The sequence below is a fragment of the Dryobates pubescens genome, chromosome 31 (assembly GCF_014839835.1).
Source record: "Dryobates pubescens isolate bDryPub1 chromosome 31, bDryPub1.pri, whole genome shotgun sequence".
NCBI lineage: Eukaryota > Metazoa > Chordata > Aves > Piciformes > Picidae > Dryobates > Dryobates pubescens.
In genome coordinates, this window is record NC_071642.1 from 4029261 (window position 1) to 4048632 (window position 19372).

Genomic DNA, 19372 nt, shown 5'->3' on the forward strand with positions numbered 1-19372 from the left:
CCACGGCAGGCTGGAGAAATGCCTTGCTGGAAGCAGGCTGGAGCGAGGTCTAACCTTGCTGGTGGAGGATGAGGACCTTCCTCCCTGGAGGACACCCAGTCAGCCTCATCCCAAAATAATCCCAGCTGGATTTGTTTGGCTTTTTGGTGGGGGTAGGAGGGTGGGGGGGTGGGGATGGGGGTGGGGGAGGGCTGCAGAGCCCCGAGGCTTGCAAAATAGATCCACTAAATAAATAATGCCCAGGATCCATCTTTAATTCATGTCCTACCTCTCTCCCCTGCCGCACCAGAGGGGCTTCTCCCACCAGCAGCTTCCTCTACTGGAAGCCAACCAAGTCCAGACCGAAAGCCCTTCAGGTGAGGGCAGGTTTGGGTGAGGCTTGGCTTTTTTTGGGGGGGGGGGGGAGGGGGCACATTGAAATGCTGAAGCACAAAGATGTGCAGTGAGGCAGAGGGGGAGGTGTGGGAGCACCTCAGCTGCTTGCTCCCCTCGGATCTTCCACACAGCTGGCACCTGGAGGCACCTGAGGAGCTTCCAAGGGGCTCAGGGGTGGTCTGAACCCTTTCCAAGAGGGACTCACCAAGGTCCCTAGGGTCTGCCCATGTCTGCTCCTTCTGCAGCAAGAGCCACTTGGATGCTTGAGTTTGCTGAACTTGGAGGAGAGCTGGGAGCAGGATTTTGGGGATCTGATGGGGAGATCCTAGGGGTGAGAAGGAAAGATCTGGAGGCCTGAACTGGGCAACTGAGGAGGATGATCAGGGTAACTGGGGAGGGTTATGGGGACCTGAGAAGGGAACCTAGGGGTCTGAAGTAAGGATCTGGGATCACAGCATCACAGCATCGCCGAGGTTGGAAGAGACCTCGAAGATCATCGACTCCAACCTGTCACCACAGACCTCATGACCAGACCACGGCACCGAGTGCCACGTCCAATCCCCTCTTGAACACCTGATCCTGAGGGGTGAACTGGGGACCTGAGTGGGACGATCTGGGGACCTGATGGGGATGATCTGGGGACCTGAGGGGTGATGTGGGGACTTGAGGGACCTGGGTCCTGCCCTGCTGAGCACCACCAGCCTTCCCAGGCAGCCCAAGCAGGGTTGTCTCCTCCTGGGAATGGGGCTCCCTGTGCCATGGCTGGGTGGGTGCCACACCTGCAGTCAAAAATCCCTCTGGATTTTCCCACAGGGCTGAGGTCTGGCCTCGCAGGGGCCAGACACAGCCCTGCAGCTGTGCCAGTGCCCTGGCAGACCGTAGTGCCCACGGGGTGGGGTGAGGGCTGTGGCACATGGTGCCCATGGCTGGCAAGGACACAAGGCTGTGTCTGGCTCTACCCAAAGTGCCACTAGTTCTGGATTGACACTACCACCCCCACCCCCCCGTGTGACCACCCCTGGTGCCTGTTGCTTCCCCCCATTTCCCTCTTTCCCCCCTCGGTGTCCGTTCCGTAGTCCCCAGTCCCCAGTCCCCTGACCTCCTTCCCCTTTCCATGCCCCTAGTGCCCAGCTCCCCACCACCTCGGTGCCTGGTTCCTACCTCCATTCCCTATCCTCGGTGCCCGGTTCCCTCCCTGCTGTTTCCTGCTACCGATCTCCAGTGCCTGGTTTCCCCCTCCCGGTGCCCGTTCTCTCTCCCGGTATCCTTTTGCCCACTGGCGTCTATTACCCCTCCCGCGCCCGTTCCCCCTCCCGATTCCTGTTGCCTCTCCCGGTGCCCTTTTTCCCTCCTGCATTCCCATTCCCCCTCCCGGTTCCTGTTGCCTCTCCCGGTGCCCTTTTTCCCTCCTGCATTCCCATTCCCCCTCCCGGTTCCTGTTGCCTCTGCCGATGCCCTTTTCCCCTCCCGCATTCCCGTTCCCCCTCCCGGTGCCCGTCTCCCCTCCCGATTCTCGATCACTCTCCCGGTGCTCTTTCCCCACCCCGAGCTCCCGATTCCCCTCCCCCCTGCTGATTCCCCTTTTCCCTCCCGGTTCCCGTTCCCTCTGCCGTTCCCCTTCCCCCTCCGCTGGCCGTTTCGCCTCTCCCGGTGCCCCGTTTTCCGCGTCTCGGCTTCCCGGTTCCCGTTCCCCTTCCCGGTGCTCGTTCCCTCCTTCTGATTCCCTTTCTCCCTCCCGGTTCCCGTTCCCTCTCCCGGTGCCCTTTTCCCCCCGTCTCGGTTCCCGGTTCCCCCCTCCCCTCTCTCCGCAGATGTATGACGGAGGCGGCGCGCGCGGGGGCCCCACCCTGGGACCGGCGCCGGGGGCGCGCGCGGCGGCCGGTGGCGGCAACAACGTGTCAGAGGCGGCGGCAGCGGCGGCGGCAGGGGGCGGAGCCCCGCTCGGGGCGTGTCCCGGGGCGTGTCCCGGGGCGGGGGCGCGGGCGGCGGGCGCAGCATGGCGCGGCGGCACTGAGGGAGCAGCGGCCTCCCCGGCCCGGCCTTTGTCTCTCCGGTGTTACCGGAGCGGAGGAGCCGCGGGTAGGGAAGAGGCGAAGGGAGGGGAAAGGAAGAAGCTGAACCCGCACCTGCGGAGATAGCACCGGGAGCTCGGTACCGGGCGGCGGCGGCGGAACGGGGCTCGGAGGAACTTGGCTGAAGTTTCGGTGCGGGGTGGTGGTTGGTTGGGAAAAAGGGGAAGGTTCCCGGTTCCGGGGCCGCCATCCCGGCATTTAGCGGGAACCGATTTGGTCCCCGCCGTCCCCGGGGTAACGGGATGCGGCTGCCCCGGTTCCGCCGCACCGCGGCCGCCCCCAACTTTCCCCGCTGACGGCGCCCGGGGCCGCGGGCGATGGTGAGGGCTGGCCGCCCTCCCGCCGCCGCCCGCCGCCCGCCCGCCGCCCCCGGCCGGCCCCAGGGCTCCGCCGCCCGCCGCCGCCGCCGCCGTCGCCGCCGCCGCCGCCCCGCCGCCCCCTAAAGCGGCCGGAGCCGCGCCCGCCGCTGGCCGGGACGATGTTGCGCTGGGAGGCGGCCGCCTTGCTCGCCGCCCTCGTCGGTGTCTGCGTCTGGACCGACGAGACCGGGAAAGTTATCTCGGATCGGTACGCTGTCTACTGGAACCGGAGCAATCCCAGGTGAGGCCCGGGGTGGGAAGCGGCGTGGATCGGGACCGGGGATCGGGACCGGTGGGGCCCCAAGTTTTAGTCGTTATGGTCGTTATCCCCCCTCCCCGGTGCGCCCGCAGCCCCCGTTCCGCCGGTGACAGGCGGCCGCTGCCCTCCGTTGTGGCTCAGGTCTCGCTTCAGCCCCCGGTTCACTCCGGTAAACGGAGCTGGGCAACCCCCGGCTGCCCTCCCCCTCCCCAAAGTTCTCTAGTGGGAGCCGTCCCCGGGGGCTGCGGCAGCCCCGGGAGCATCACCGGCGGGCGGGTCGCGTTCCTCGGGAGGCAGCGCCGGGGGTGGCGGTGGGGCCCCCGTCTCCCCCAGTCCCTCTACAACCAACTTCGGGCAAGTTCAAGTTCTCACCCCCTACCCCCCAACCCCAACTCCCCGTCCCCGGTCCCTCTCCCGGGGGCGGTCGGTGAAGATCCCGCGAAAAAACCACGAAATACGGTAAAAGGCGCCGGGGGCTGCAGGGGGAGAGGCGGCCACGGGAGGGTTTAAAGTAACGATTTGGGGGGGGGAAGGGGTTGAAATGGGCCCGTTTAGGGGGCGGGATGGGGGGTGCCCAGTAGGGGTACGGGGGAGTGCCCAGTAGGGGTACGGGGGGGATGCCCAGTTGGGGTACGGGGGGGTGCCCGGGAGCTCGGGGCAGCCCAGCCCCGTTTTGCTGCCCGTTTTCTTTCCCTCCTGGTAAAGAACTCTCTGCCTGGTTCCGTTTTCTCTTCTCTCTTCGAATATAGATTTTAATTTTATTTTACTTTATTCCCCCCCCTTTTTTTTCCCTTTCCTTTTATTTTTTTTGGTGTTTTCCCAAGCATCCATTTTTTTTTCTTCCTTTTTGTTTTTCTTTTCCCCCTTTCCCCCTCTTTTCCCAACCAGAGTTTTTTCATTTCTGTCGTCTTTCTTTTGTTCAGAATGTTGAGGAACCCTAAAAACTGTTGGGGAGCTGGAGGTGAGCTTTGGATTCTGTAGCCACCTCAGGTAGCCGTGACCCGAACCCCCCCTCCCCCTCCCCCCCGCGCAGGACCACCTCCCTCCAAGCTCCTTTCTCCCCTCAATACAACCCCAGGGAGGCTGAGCTGGGGCCCATTTTTGGTGCCTCTTGGAAAATTCCCCCCCCCCCCAAACCTCATTTCAAACCCCCATCTTCCCCCCCACTTAACCCGTGTTGCCCTGCAGTGTCCCCCACCGAGCTGAGCCGGGAGGGGGCTCACAGGGCGATGCCCGCTTCCGCGGTGGGCACCACTGTGCCCGCGGCCCTCTCCGTTGGGCTGTTCTCTTTTTGGGGTGAAACGAGCGGTTCTTTGTCCCTTGCTTGGGACAGAGGACCCTTGGTGCCATCACCTCCTCTCCCAACCACCCCCCTCCCGCTGGCACCCTCTCAGTCCATCCAACTTCTCGGCCGCCCTTCCGCGGGGCGGCCGTGGGGCACCCAGCGCCGGCGCCTGGAGGGAGGTGGGGGGGGGGGGCCGAGCGCCTCGGAGCGTGGGGCGTCCGTCTGTCTGCCCATCTGGCCGTGTGTCCCCCCTCACAGCGGGGGGGGGGGGGGCAGGGTTTTGAGCAACTGGGTGCCATCTTCCCAGAGCTCACCCCAAAATCTGGGGGCCTGCCTGTCCCCTTTGTGCGCGGCGGTGCCTCCGCCGCGGGCCGCCCGCGGTGCATATGGATTTTATTATCTCCCCTCACATTTTTGTGGGGGATTGGAAGAGGCAGGGAATTTTATTATGATTTTTTTTTTTTCTTTCCTCCCTCCTCTGCCCATTGCAAAGTTTTTGGTTACAGTTCCTCCTGGTCCTTCCTCTGACTCCCACACTTTGGGGCTCTTTTTTTTTTTTTCCTCTTCTTTTTTTTTTTTTTGTTTTGTTTTTTTCGTTTTTTTTTTTTCTTTTCTTTTTTCGTTTTTTTTTTTTCTTTCATTTTTTTCTTTCTTTTTTTTTCTTCTTTTGTTCCCCCAAATACCAAACATGTGTGAGGTTCCCCCCCCCCCCCCCCCCCCTTTTTCCCTCTCCTCCACTTCCCTGGGTCCATCCCGGTTGGGGGAAGGCCAGGGCGGCATCGCCTGAGCGGTCGGAGCCGTTTGGCACCCAAAGGTTCCTATGGCTTGTGCCCTATCTTCCAACAGTAGCCTTCGGTGGGCCTCGGGTGAGAGGTGTCCCAGGAGCCAGCAATTGGTCCTGGTGTTGGGGGTGGCTCTGGGGGTGGCTTCGTCTCGACCCTGCCAGCCGCCCGCGTTCCCCTCGTAGAGAGAGAGAGAGAGGCTGGGCTGGATGGAATTCACCCTCAAAAATAGGTGGTGGTTTGGCATGGGCATGAAAATCCCAATGGATTTTTCTCCATCTGACATTGGCAAGGGGTGGGGGTGGGGGGAAAGGAATTTGGGGGAGGGGGGTGGTGGGTAGGGGGGAGAAGATAAAACAGGGGAGGGGGAAGAGCGAAAGGGGCAGGAGGGGAAGAGCAGACAATGGCTGGTGGGTTCAGCAGGCACGTCCGCAGCGCCGGGCGCCGGGGCTGTGACCCAAATTTCCCCAACCTGGGAGCGCCCCTGTCGCAGTGGGCTCGGGGCTGGCTTCCAGGCCGTGACTCTTAACGACTGAAACCTCACCAAGAGAGAAATTGCCAACGAGTTCTTCGACTCCCCATTTATTTCCCCTCCCCACCACCTCCCCGTTCCGTGCCCAGCGCTGGGTGTTATTTCGTCTGCCTCTGGAGTTAACTGGAAGACAAATCTCATCCTTAAAGAGGGGAAAAAAACAACCACACACAACAAAACCCCCAAGAACAGCCTAGCTCTGCTTTTTTTTTTTGCTGCTTTATCTTTCCTTTTTTAACCCTCCCTCAAAAAAAACACAAACCCAAAAGGGGGGGAGAATAAAACCCCCAAACCCACACAACCCACCCCTGATTTAAACCGCTCGGTGCTTTGGCAGACCTGCTCTGGTGAGGAATGGTGGGGTGGTTCCCCCCCCCCCCCCCCTTTCAGGTAGGATCTATATTTTTATCAAAGGTGGTAATAAATCTCCTGGTTCTCCAGGTTAGAATAATTCTGGAGTTCAGAATTGGGGCTAAATGATAAAGAAGTGGCTCCTTGGGATGCTGCTTTTTTTTTGCCTGCTCTCGGGAGACCCTTGAGCCGCTCGTGGTGGATTTGAGAGATTATTGTTTGGGGGGTGGGGTGTCTTGGTTTGGTTTGGGCTTGGTGAGGTTTTGGGGGCTTTTTGGGGGGTTGTTTTTTAAGTGTATGAGTGGAGAAGGACGCAGGGGTGGTGTTAGCTCTGACTCCCGGGGACGGCTGAAGGAGGAAGAAGAGATCTTCCTCTCCCAGCGCTGTTCCCTGTAGGGTTTGCTCCGTGGCTGCGGTGACCTGCTGGGATCTCCTGGGTGTGTTGGTCGTGCCCTCAGAAGGGCCAGGGGATGGTGTGGGTTTTCCCTGGCCAGGGTGATGTGCCTGTGGGTGGGAACATGAGGGGCAAGAGCTCAGTGGGGCTCTTGGCGTCTCTGGCAGCATGGGCAGGGGTCTAGATGGGGCAGAGGTCCCACGTCGTGGGCAGGAGTCTGAGATTGTGGGCAGGGCTCTGGCCAGGAGAAGGATTCAGCATCCTGGGCAGGCATCTGGCCAGGTCAAGGATCCAGCATCATGGGCAGTGGTCTGGCCAGGACAAGGATCCAGCATCCCAGGCAGGGGTCCGGTATGGTGGGCAGGGATCTGGCCAGGACGAGGATCTGATGCTGCAGGCAGGGGTCTGACCAGAGCATCATGAGCAGGCATCCAGCATCTTGTGCAGGGGTCTGGCTGGCACAGGGGTCTGGCATTTGTGGGTAAGGGTCTAACCAGGACAAAGCTCTTCCTTTCATAGGGTCTTGGGGGACTGTGGGGGCCACCGTTTTCCAGCCAGCGTGGCCGGGAGCCGCTCTCCCCACAGGGCTCCTGTGTGGATTTACAGCCTTGGGACCCGATGAGAGGCACGTCCTGATACCCACCAGCAGGATGGCATCACCTCGGTGGCTTGGGGGGCTCCAGCTTCAGCCCCCCGCGCTCACACAGCCCCTGTGCAGCAGCAGGGTTCAGAGCAAACACCTCGAGCTCGCTACGGTGCGGCAAAAAAGGGGGGAACCACCGCGGAAAGGCGGGAAAAGCTCCGCGGGAAGGAGCGACCCAGCCTCAGAGGGACCCCAATCCTGGGACCTCCCCCCACCCCCTCGGCTCGTGGGGCTGTGCATGGAAAGCTCTGGAAGGCTGAGGAAGGACGAAGGGTTTGGGATGTGTTCTCAATGCCCTGCTCTACGCAGGGCTCCGGTGCCGGGCAGGTTACGGTGCCGCCGGGGGATGCGTTCCCGCAGCCCAACGCCGTTCCCGGCCGTGCTGCCGAGGGGTTTTTATTGTATCCACAGAGAGGGAACAGGCAAAGTATTTGGGATTTTCCTCTTCCCTGTTTACAGAACAGCTACAAATGCTGTAAATGGTCTAGATTTTACCCGTGGCCTATATTTAACTGTGAGGTCATTTCCCTGCCTCGCAAAGCTTATTTTCCTGATTCCTTTTCTTTTCCTCCTTCTTCTTCTATTCCCCCACACCCCCCTCTTTGGTTTTGTGAGCACAGCTGGGATTTCTGTTCTGCTCCTCTGCACTCCCCAATCCCGGGATGGAGAAGCTGGAGGAATGGTTTCTAGCAGGGGGATTTAACCACGGCTGGCCAGTGATGCTCCGCTGACGGCGGAGCAGGACTTTGGGGGGGGGTGTGGTGTGTCTTTTTGTGCACCCTGTCTTTTGGGAGTGAGTGAAGGGTGGCTGTGCTGCAGGGATGGAATAGTTGGGGTGATGAGGACACATCTTGGGGGGTGTAGGTCTGGATTGTGCTCCCCAGCCCCTTGGCTTTTGTGCCCCTTTTTCCCTGCATTGCCGTCTCCCAGAGCCGCGTTCCCGGTGCTTTGTGCGGGAGCTCAGGGTGCGGAGAGCGGTGGCAAAGCCCCCGGTGCTGGGGCTGTGCCCTGTTAACTGCCCATGTCTGAGCACTGTGCCCACCCCTGGGTCACAAGGGCTTGTGCCAGGATGCTGGCATCCTGCCTGTGCTGGCTTCTTTGAGGGAGTGAAGCCAACGCACATTTGGGCTCTTTCCCAGCAGAATTTGGTGCTGGAGTGGGGTGGTTGAAGCAGAGAGCTTGACCTCGGGGGAGCATGCATGGTGCTGGATGTGCCCATCCACATCCACACCTCTGTACCAGGGCAGGATTGGTGCTGTTGGGGCTGGGTCCCAAAACCTCCGTGTCCCACCTGAAACCTCCATATCCCATCCCAAACCTCCATCTCCCAGCTCCATCCAGAGCCGAGACCTTTGGGGTCAACTCCCAACCCTCCATTCCCCACCTCTGCCTTCCTGTAGGTAACACCCTGGGGTCTGCATCCCCCAACCCCCTTGGGGTGATTTGGACACGAATTTGACCTCAGCCCCTCAGGTGGCTCTGGCATAACCAGCAGGTCCTGTCCCCTCACCAGGCACACCGGGCTGGGGGTGGACCGGCAGCGGTCGTGGGGTGGTTTCGGTGGTTCCAGTGGCCACGTCCTGCATCCTCCTGCACAATTCTTGCGCTTATGTATATGTATTTATTTCTTTTTCCCCTAGTTGTGATCTGCTCCCTTCTCCCTTTGTGCTGAGATCGTTTGCAGCCCTTCCCTCCCCGCTTTTCCAGCCCGTTAAGCCGCGTTAGCTATTCTCCACCAGCCCAGGTCTGCGGCGAGTGCGGTTAATGGAGAGCAGATACAAACAGGTCCAGCGTCTCTGACAAGGGTTTTTTTTCTCCCCCCCTCTCCCTTCTTGTCTCTCTGCCTGTCCCTTTTCCAGGGACAGCAATTACATTCCCTGCTGGTCACACGTTTGGTATCCAAATGCTGGCCACGAGTCGCATCCTAATGCGAGGAAGGGCTAGGGGCAAGCGGTGCTGCCGCCGGGTTGGCATCTCCCCCGGGGGGGGTTCCCTGGCCTGTCCCGCAGTGGGGAGAGGCACAAAGGGGATGGGAGTGAGGATGGGGTAGAAGGGGAGTGGGATGCCTTCAGTTTGCCACTGGAGAGCTTTCAAAGTGCTCTCCTAGATCTCCCTCTGGTTTTCGTGTTCATTTGTAGAGTGGTTTGGGTCCGAAGGGACCTTCAAGATCACCCAGTTCTGACCCCACTGCTGTGGGCAAGGACAACCTCCCACCAGCCCAGGCCTCATCCAGCTTGGGCTTGTTAAAAAAGCCTCCTGTAGGCATAGCAGGTGGGGGACATGGTTTGATGGCTGAGGTGGTGGTGGGCTGATGGTTGGTGTTGGTGATCTTTGAGGCCTTCTCCAGCTGGCGTGGCTCTGTGTGTGTGTGGACGTGCAGCCACCAGTTAACTTCCCCCCCCCATAAATTCAGGGCATGGTTTGATGGCCTGGGTGGTGTTGGGTTGATGGTTGGACTTGATGACCTTTGAGGGGGCTTTTGCAGCCCAAGCAGTCCTCTGATACTGTGAAATGGATTCGCTTTGCACACATCAATAACCACTCCAGATGCCCCCAAACCCAGCAGCGTGCTGAGGACCACCTGCCTGCGACCATCTCCACGTCGCTCGCATTTGCTCCTTTGGTGGAGAAATCACTTGGGGGCTGCAAACACAGATCTCAGCAGCCAGGTTTTTGTCTGTCTGTCTGTCTCTGAGCATCCACCCTGCGTGCTGTGGCCACCCAGCTCCCCGACCTGCATCGGGGCTGACACCGAGGGTTCAGCTGCAAAAATTGCAGCAATTGTTCTTTAAATAGCTGCTTGTTCCTGACGGGGGAAATGTTCACTCCTTTTGTGTTAGATATTAATCAGGATTTTAAGAGGTTTAATTTTCATCCAAGATGGGTTTTTTTTTTTTGGTTCTTTATCCCCCCCTACCCCCTCCCCCTCTTTCCACCACCTTCACTCAGGGCAGAGATCCTGCCCTGCTCCGTTGGATTTAATGGGACCGATCTGGGCGTTGACACCTGAAGAGGAGCTGAAATTCTTTTGTCCCCCTCTCCCGACCACTCTGACCCACTCAGAGCCCGGCTCAAGGCCTGGCTGTTTTCCTGCCCTGGGAACATCCTCTTGAAACCAAGAGCCAGCCCCAGGTTGGCCTCTGAGCTCCCAGGGGTGGCGACACAGCCGGCAGCGCTGACACCGCTCTCCGTGTCAGTCGCACTGGCACTGACCCTTTGGTCTTTGCCAAAGGAATTCAGGAGACCTCTCCAAAGCCAGGGACACCCCAAACCCAGGGCTGCTGTTTTCACTGAGGTCTTTGTGTGGGTGTCAACTCTTTGCCAACAGCCTGATGAGCCTTTCTTCGCCGGCCGCCGGGCATGAGGTGCCTGGTGCCCTGAGGTGCCCGGTGCCCACCGGGCTGAGTGGGAGCCGTGTCAGGGTGGCAGCAACCCGCTGGGTGATGCACTGGGGCTCGTTTTGAACCCCAGCAGGAAAACTGGGAATGGATGAAGCTGGAGAGCAGGACAGGCAGGAGGAAGGCTGTTTGGCCAGCCCTGTGCCGTGGCACCATCCGGGCAGGGTGCTGGCAGCCAGCAGGGTCCCGGTGTGCTCCTGGGCAGTCAGGGTGGTGTCATTTATTTAGTTATTTTATTTATTTAGTTATTTATTTATTTTCTCCTCCCTCCTCTCCCCCTTTTGCTTGTTGCTGCTGCTGTGGCTGGGCTGCTAAATAGCTTCCCCATTGTTCGCCAGCTAATTACCTCTTAATGAGGCTCCTCGCTCAAAAGCCCAGCAGAAAAGGCTGTGGGGTGGGCTGCTTGTTCAGGGGGTGAAGGCAGCCTGCCTAGTAGGGCACTGGAAAGACTTGGGGGGCGGGGGGGGGGGGTGGTGGGCACTGGACCTTCCGGGGCACAGGGGTTGGGTTTGGCTCTGCTGCTCCAACGCTGTGGAATTTGGGTTTCTTTGGTTGGCCGTGGTGAGAGCCGCGGCGATGGAGCTGCCAAGGGGTGGCTGGGAGATGGCTTTGCTGGAAGGTCTCCTGCTGAGCCCCAGAGCCGGGAACTGCTGGGAGAAATGGAGACCTGGGGCGGGTTGGGAGGTGGTTCCAGCAAAGAGCAGGTTCCCAAGGCTTCCTCTGGTGGGACACCTCCTCACCAGCCCTGGCTGCAGGCACCGTTGTGACCTTCAGGGCATGGCTTTCGTTTTGGCAAGAGGAGTTTAAGCCAGGGCTCCTCTGAGCTCAGTCCTCAGGGTGTCCACAGCCTCGGGGGGACAAATTCTGCACCGCTTCACCCATCCTCTCCTGGCCTTATCCTGTTCCTCAGCGAGAGGCTGGCGTGAACCCTCACCGCCGATGCGATGCAGGTGGAGGGTCCCCACCCAGCCCAGGGTGAAGAGCCAGGAGCTTGGCCTCCAGATGTTGGCTGGTGGCCATCCCTTGGTGCATGTCCCTCGAGCTGGTGGGGCTGGACCAGCAGCCCTGGGCACGAGGCTGCGGCAGCTCTGCCGTGTGCCGGATGGCGACGCCGGGGACGTGATGTGGGGGAACAAAAAAGGGATATGGGATCCTTCTCCAGAGGGATTGGGAGAGCCACCCCCCCTCCACCCTACCCCTGATTGAAACTGGGCTTTGTGTATACACCCTCCCCTCCCAAGCCCTCAGTGCCAGGGGTGGGAGGATCCCAAACTTCAGAGGGGGACGAGGCGGTCAAAGCACCAACAGTGGGGGGGAAAAAATGGAACAAAGGAGGAAAATTTGCTCCCTGGAATAATAACGAAGATGAGGAATGACTTCCCCTTCCCTTGTGCCCTTGGCAGTGTCTGGGGCAGGGAGGGGTCTGACCACACTGGTGCTCAGGGACTGAGCCTGTTGGGGCTGATGGTGGTTCGGAAGTGCTGGAGATGCTGGGCACGAACCCCAGCTTGGGCTGGTGGGAGCTTTGGGGGTGTCCCCATTGTCCTTCCCGGCCCTACTGGGCTGCCAGCTGGGGCTCAGGCTGGTGCTGGGTGAAGGGACTGGTTTGGTAGGGAGTCTGATGGCTCTTACCCATGTAGCAACCTTGGTGGGGACCAGACTGGGCTGAACTGGGAGGGTTCTTGGCGCAGAGAGGGTTCAACTGGGACTCCAGACTGGGCTGGACTGGGGAGGATCATGGTGCAGAAGGGGTTCAGCTGGGGCGCCCGGCTGGGCCGATGGGGTCCTGATACAGAGGGGTTTCAACTGGGCCTCCCATGCTGTTTGGAAATGCCCCCCAGCGCCCACTTTGCCCACAGCTTGCCTGCTGAGCCCGGTGCTGGGGGTGGGGGCAGGCAGTGCTCTGCCCTATCGATCCCTGGCAGTGGTTTAAATGCCACAAGGCGCAGCTATCGATGCCAGGCAGCGCCGGGGGCCAGCGGGACCCTGCGCTCCTGCTTCCCAGCCCTGCTCCGATCCGTCAGACCTTCTCCTCTGGGTCATTACCGGAGGGCAGCGATGCACAAGAACAGCTCAGGCCGGGGTGGGTTTGATTTTTTTTTGGGTTTATTTATTTATTTTTTTCCCCTGTTCTTCTTCTCTCTCTCTGAATTTTTCCTCTCATCCCACATTTTGCTTCCCGAACGGTTGGGAAGATGGTGGAGGAGCAGCAGGTGATGCCGCGGCGCCCAACCGCATCCCGAGCGGGGACGGCTGTGCTGGGATGAAGCTCCACACCCTGGGCTCTTCCTCACCTGCCAGTTTTCTGCCTGGTTTTTGTTGGTGTTTCCCATTTTGGGGTGTTTGTTTCCCATTTTGGGGTGTTTGTTTCCCATTTTCCCCGCCGCCGTCGTCTCCCTGCGCGCCCGGCCGGTCGGTGCGGACGCCGCCGGTGCCGAGTCGACCCCCACCGAACATCAACCTGGTGCTGGCCCCTGCTGTGGGTGCCCCTGCCTCAGCTGGGGGGGGTTTGGATTGGATGATCTCCAGGGGTCCCTTTCCACCTCCTACCACGCTGGGACTCGGTGCTGCGGCACCGCCGCTCCCCTGCGACGATGCAGCAGCAGGTCCCACAGGCGTCGCTCCGGCACCGCCGGCGTTCCCCGCGCTCCACCGGCCTCCACCAAGTTCAAACCAGCGCTGCAAACTCTCAGCCCAGGAGAACCTGCTGGGGATGAAGCTCCTGCTCCACGCAGCCCCCACCCCCAGAATTCAACTTTGTATTTCGGCTCTTTAGTACAGCCCCAATCTCCCCCAGCGCCGTTCCCTCCGCCGCCGGCTGGGCCAAAAAGGCAGAGAAATCGCACATGGGGCTTGGGACAACTGGGGGGTGGAGGGGGGAAGAAACTGTTGGATCCCCTCCATCCCATTCCATCCCATTCCATCCTATTCCATCCTATTCCATCCTATCCTATCCCATCCCATCCCATCCCATCTCCCAGTGCATCAGGATCATCTCCCCCGCCTCAGCGCCGCGTTTGCCCTCATTTGGGGGCCGCAGCCGCCCGCTTCTCCTGGTGTGTTTGCAGCTAAGTTTTTGTAGGCTTCATTTTATTTTGCTATTTAATTTAACTTTATTTTATTTAGGGGGATTTTATTTGACTTTATTTTATTCTGTTTTATTTCATTTTGTTTTATTTTGGTTTGGTTTATTTCATTTTGGTTTATTTTGCTTTAGTTGGTTTGGTTTGGTTTTGCTTTCTTTTCGTTTGCTTTCTTTTGGTTTATTGTTTTGCTTTGTTCTGTTTTGTTCTCTCTCTCTCTCTTTTTTTTTTGCTTTACTTTATTTTTCTTCATTTTATTTCATTTTATTTTGGTTTATTTTGCTTCATCTCATTTTATTTTGTTTGTTGCTGGTTGGTTTTTTTTCCCCCCCTGTGGAAAAGGAGAAAATTATTTGTCTCAGTTTTTCCTCTTCCTCTCTCCTGCCCTGCTCCCTCTCTTTCCCCCTCCTGCCCTGCTCCCTCTCTTTCCCCCTCCTGCCCTGCTCCCTCTCTTTCCCCCTCCTGCCCTGCTCCCTCTCTTTCCCCCTCCTGCCCTGCTCCCTCTCTTCCTCTCTCCTGCCCTGCTCCCTCTCTTTCCCCCTCCTGCCCTGCTCCCTCTCTTTCCCCCTCCTGCCCTGCTCCCTCTCTTCCTCTCTCCTGCCCTGCTCCCTCTCTTTCCCCCTCCTGCCCTGCTCCCTCTCTTTCTCCCTCCTGCCTTTCTGTCCCTCATTGCACAGAGAGCAAAACTCTCCCATGTGCTGGCAACCAGCTAAAGCCTTTCACCAGCACACAGGAATATTTCTGAGCACTCATCCTGGCTGCACCTTCCAGCAGGGCTTTTTTTTGTTGTCTTCACCCTGCCTTTCTGGCTGCTTTTCATTTGAAACCGCTTGGATTTGGGAGTTTTCTCCTTTTTCTTTATTATTTTCTTCTTATTTAAAGGGAAAAGAAAAGCAACCCAAACTGTTTATATTTGCAGTCAAAGCCTGACCCCGGGGAGACCTCAGAAAATCCCAATTCTTCCTTTCCCCCCTACCCCCAAATCCTGTTTCCACTGAGTCCCTGCACCTCGTGCCCCGTGCCAAATCCAACCGGGATGGGATTATTCCGGCGGCAGAGCTCTCGGCAGGCACTGGGATGGGGACAACTTCCCCCCACCCCCAGCTGTGCCTGGATGCTGGGATGGATTTAGGTTTGTAGGCAGGGAGTGGCTGCTCCTGTGGGATCTGAGGGGTGAGTGTGGTGCATCCAGAAATGGATTGATTATTTAGCCTCTTTTAATTATCTATGAGCTGATCCTGCTCCCTGGCTGCATCCCGGCTTGGCCGTGCCCAGGATTCATCCCAGTCCCACCGGTGGCTCCCACGAGTGGCATTGTCACTCCTGTGCCAGGTGCTGGAGTGCCTGCTGGGACCACCAGGAGCTAAAAAGTGTCTGCACCTCGTGCCCCCTCCCAAATCCAACCGGGATGGGATTATTCCGGCGGCAGAGCTCTCGGCAGGCACTGGGATAGGGACAAACCTCTCCCCCCAACTGTGCCTGGATGCTGGGATGGATTTAGGCTTGTAGGCAGGGAGTGGCTGCTCCTGTGGGATCTGAGGGGTGAGTGTGGTGCATCCAGAAATGGATTTGTTATTTGGCCTCTTTCAATTATCGAGGAGCTGATCCTGCTCCCTGGCTGCATCCCGGCTTGGCCGTGCCCAGGAGTCGTCCCAGTCCCACCGGTGGCCCCCACGAGTGGCCATTGTCACCCCCGTGCCAGGTGCTGGAGTGGCTGCAGGGGCCATCAGGAGCTGGAGGAGAAGCTCTTTCCCAGCCAGCTCGATAATCCCAATTATTATCTGGTTTCTCCATCAGGGTTGCTTATTAAACTTGGCACTGCTGGCTCTGCCGTTCCGGCTGCCTGCCTCGGCTCTGGGATTTATCTCCTGCAAGCTCGGGAAGCAAATTGAGTGGAAAAACGTGGGGCAGAGCCCCCCGGGGACAGTGGGGCTGGGGGGTACCCCCTGGGTGCTGGTCCAGCCCTGGATGATGCCAGCTGGGGTCAGGTTGGGGGTGCAGGCGGCTGGGCTGTGTCCATCTGTCCAGCCCTCCCTCCTGGGGCATCTCTGGGGCTTCCATGGTGGGGTGATCCCAGTTCTTGGATTTCAGAGTGGTTTGGGAATGGGGGGAAGGGGGGTGGGGGTTGAAAAGAGCCATAAATGGGAGGGCTAAATACTCAGCATTTTCCTTTCACTCTGGAATTTTTTTCCTTTTCCCCTGGAATTTTTTTCCTTTGGCCCTGGGATGCTTTCCTTTTGCCCTGGAATTTTTTCTTTTGCCTTGGAATTTTTCCCCTTTTGCCTTGGAATTTTTCCCTTTGGCCCTGAGATTTTTCCCCTTTTGTCCTGGAATTTTTTTCCTTTCACTCTGGAATTTTTCCCTTTGGCCCTGAGATTTTTCCCCTTTTGTCCTGGAATTTTTTTCCTTTCACTCTGGAATTTTTTTCCCTTTGGCCCTGGAAATTTTTTCCCTTTTGCCCTGGATTTTTTTTTTTTTTCCTTTCACCCTGGATTTTTTTTTCCCTTTTCCCTGGAATTTTTTTCCTTTTGCCTTGGATTTATTTCCCCTTTTACTCTGGAATGTTTTCCTTTTGCCCTGGAATTTCTTCCCCCCCTTTGCCCTGGAATTAAGGGAACCTCCATCAGGCTGCCCTTCCCTTTTTTTTCCCTCCTATATTTAGACCTTCCAGTTTGAATTTCCCTTGTTCCCCAGCACACCAAAGTCCTTTAGTGCTCTGCAGTTGCTTCCTTTTCTGCACATTTTCACTTCATTTTTTTTTTCCAAGACAATTTGCCTGACTCAGCATTGGAGCTGCTGGAACCTGAGCTCATATCCCAGCCCTTGGGGAAGGGACTTTTCCCAACTCTTGGACCAATTCTTGATGCTACTGAGATGGGGCTGGAGGTGGGAGAGTTGCTGATGGGGGAAGACACTCCCCTGAGGGGTTTGGTCCTTGGGTGTTCACCAAAGCCACAGGATCATAGAATGCCAGGTTGGGAGGGACCCTGAGGATCATCTGATCCAACCTTTCTCCCTTTGTTCAGCTGGAAAACTTGGAGCTGGGGTGTGGGGAGGGTGGTCCCAGACCCAGCCAGGGCATCAAATCCCAGCAGAGCCTCTCAGTGGGCTGCAGTTGGCCCCACGCTGCCCTCCTGGCATCACCTAAAATGGGACTTGTCACCATTTGGGTGACATCTGCCATGGGTCTGCCTGGATTTCTTTGTTCTAGGTGTGGGGCTGGTGGGAGGAAAGGGGAGCTCTGTGCTGGGCTTGGGTGGAATTTTCCCTACTGGGTACTTTGCTGGGGCAGAAACATCCCAGGGTCCCTCAAGTGGCTCCGTGGCCTGCACAGCCCTGGCCCCACCCAGGGAGGGGGGAATGGTGATTGTTGGACTCACTGATCTGAAAGGGCTTTGCCAACCAAACTGATTCTGTGATTCTGCTCTCCCCACAGCTTCTTTCTCTGGGTCTGATCCCAGCTCCTCCTCCTCCTTCTTCCCTTCCACTGTTTCCCTTCATTTTAAGCAGCTGCACAAACCCCAAAACTGTGTCTCCTCCTACCCTGGAGGGTCTTTGTCCAGCTGGTGGATGCTCACCTTGAGGTCCCCCTTTTGGAGTGGGCACCATCCTCCATCCTCTCTTTGTGCCAGAGTCTTTGGGAGAGCAGTGAGGACAGGGTAGGCTCCAAAATCCTTTAGTCAGGAAAATTGTTGTTGTCTCAAACTCAGCAAGGTTCTTATCTCTGGGGCAGCCTCATGCTGCAGACTGTGGTGTCCATCTTGCAGGTCCTCCAAACCTCTCCTTGGGTATCCCAAGAGCCTTCCCACTGGGTGGTCAGGACCTGCTGCCCCACAACATCCCAGCTCTGCCAGCACGGTGGAACCAGGGGTGGAGCTGTGGCTGTGCCAGTCTGTGCCATGCCACATCCCCAAGGCTGTGAGGGGAATGTCCTGCTGCCACCAGCACCCTGGCACCGTCGTGCAACCACTGTTGGAGGTGGCACCAGCACGTGGCAGTCCTGGCACCAGCTCCTGGCCAAAACGATTCTCAGTTTGGCTTCCGACAGAATCCAAACCATCAGCCAAGGAGAAACCTTTGGCTATGGCTTTGACAATGACTTTTGGCTCCAGTCCCCAGCCAATGTCATCACTGCTGGGTTCTTCCCAGGTCTGGGTTTGGCTGGAGCTGGGCACGGTGCCGAGTGTGGGACTCCAGGATCCCCCTGCAGCACGGCACCCGCGGAGCTCCGGCTGTGATGGGGGAATTAAGGACTAAAACTAGGGATGAGAATGGGAAAGGAGGATCACTGCGCCACGGGACTGTGCTCTGCAGGTGGCATTGTGCCTAGCATTCACCTCCCTGGATTGATTACCTTCAGCTTGCAGCAGATCTCAGATTTCGCTGTGTGTGGATCCCGCGTTTCCCTGCCCTGCGGATCAGACGTTTCCCTGCCTGTGGATCCCACATTTCCCTGCCCGCAGTCCCTGTCCGTGCCGGTTCCTGGGCTTGGTGGCTCAGGTGCAGCCAGCCCGACCCAACCACCACATCTCCAGCCGGCCTCATCCCCACCGCGATCCGCAGTTGTTCATTTTCCACCTTGGCTCCTTCCCGGAGCTCTCCCCAGCGTTGGGATGTGAAGCAGCTGCGGGAGGATGCCGGGGCCTGGCTCGGGCATACGGCAGCAGGAATTTGAGCTCCAGAAAAGCATTTCAAAGCTGATGAACACCAATAAATCACTGCGGTGTCTCCTCAGGGAGAAGGCTTTTGGCGGAGGTGGAGGGACGGCTCGGCGTTAGGGCAGCGAGCTGGGTGTGAGCTCGGGAGCCGCGTTCCAGCTCGTTACGCGGAGACAAATGGCTCCCCCCCACCTTCCCACCCCTCCCCCCAGCCCCCACTCCACCTCCCAGCCTGGGTTAAGGTGAGGATTCGCTGCCAGGGGCTAAATTAAGCAATTAATATTTGTAGAGTGCAATGGAGAGCTTGAGAAGGACGCGGCTCTCCCGGCGCGGCACAGCCGGGGCTGGGAATTCCAGCCGGGAGCTGGAGCATCGCCGCCTGTGAAGTCCCTTCTCCTCCACATCCCCAAAGCACCAGGAGGGGCTGCAGCTCCCCCCAGCACCTCACCCTAAGGCTCCTTTCGGGCTGGTTTGGGGCTGCGGGGAGGGTCGTGGCGGCTCAAAGCTGCGCCGATCGCCCGGCCCGGTGCGTTCGGCGGCGCCGCAGCCCAGCTTGGCGGTGCCCCTGCCCCGTGGTGGGGGGAGGCTGCAACTGGATGAGCTTTAAGATCCCTTCCAACCCAAACCATTCTATGGCTGGCAGGTCCCACGGTGCTCCATAAACCTGGGTGGCACCCGGAGTGCCCGCGGTGCCCGCCGGCAGCCCCGTTCCTGGTGCGAGGGGAGCCCAGATGGATGGGTTTGGGTTGATTTCTATTTTTTTTCCCCTTTCTTTTATTTCTTCTTCTTCTTCTTTTTTTTTTTTTTTCCTTAAACATTGTAATATTTGTTTCACCTTATAAATCACCACCGCTGAGCTGCCTCCAGAGGAGGATTTATGGCCGCAGGTGTAGCCGCGGCGCCGGGAACGCCGATGCCGGGACCGACCTGCTTTAATGTTTGTATAATGACGGCGCAGGGAGAGGTTCTCCCCACACCCCCCCCGGGCTATAAATCCTCCCCAGGATGGGAGGTGTTGGGTTGGGTCCCCAGGGTGGGATGAACCCAGTTAAGGCTGGTGGGAAATCTGGCACATGGCTGTGGTGCTGCTGAGAGGTTTTTGCTTCTCTGTGCTGGAAGGGGTTGGCACGGCGGCGTCTTGGGTCCCTAAAGGATGGAATTATAGGATGGGTTGGGTTGGA

At 58.4% G+C, this 19372-nt stretch overlaps 1 protein-coding gene across 1 annotated transcript in view; it reads left to right on the forward strand.

Annotated features, from left to right (window-relative positions):
• The first annotated feature begins 2883 nt into the window (after positions 1-2883).
• EFNA2 (ephrin A2) overlaps positions 2884-19372 on the forward strand; it is a 61629-nt gene continuing 45140 nt past the window's right edge. The window contains exon 1 of the mRNA XM_054175381.1: positions 2884-3047. Coding sequence (XP_054031356.1) covers positions 2926-3047 — 122 coding nt within the window. The 5' untranslated portion in view covers positions 2884-2925. The remainder of the gene's footprint in view (positions 3048-19372) is intronic.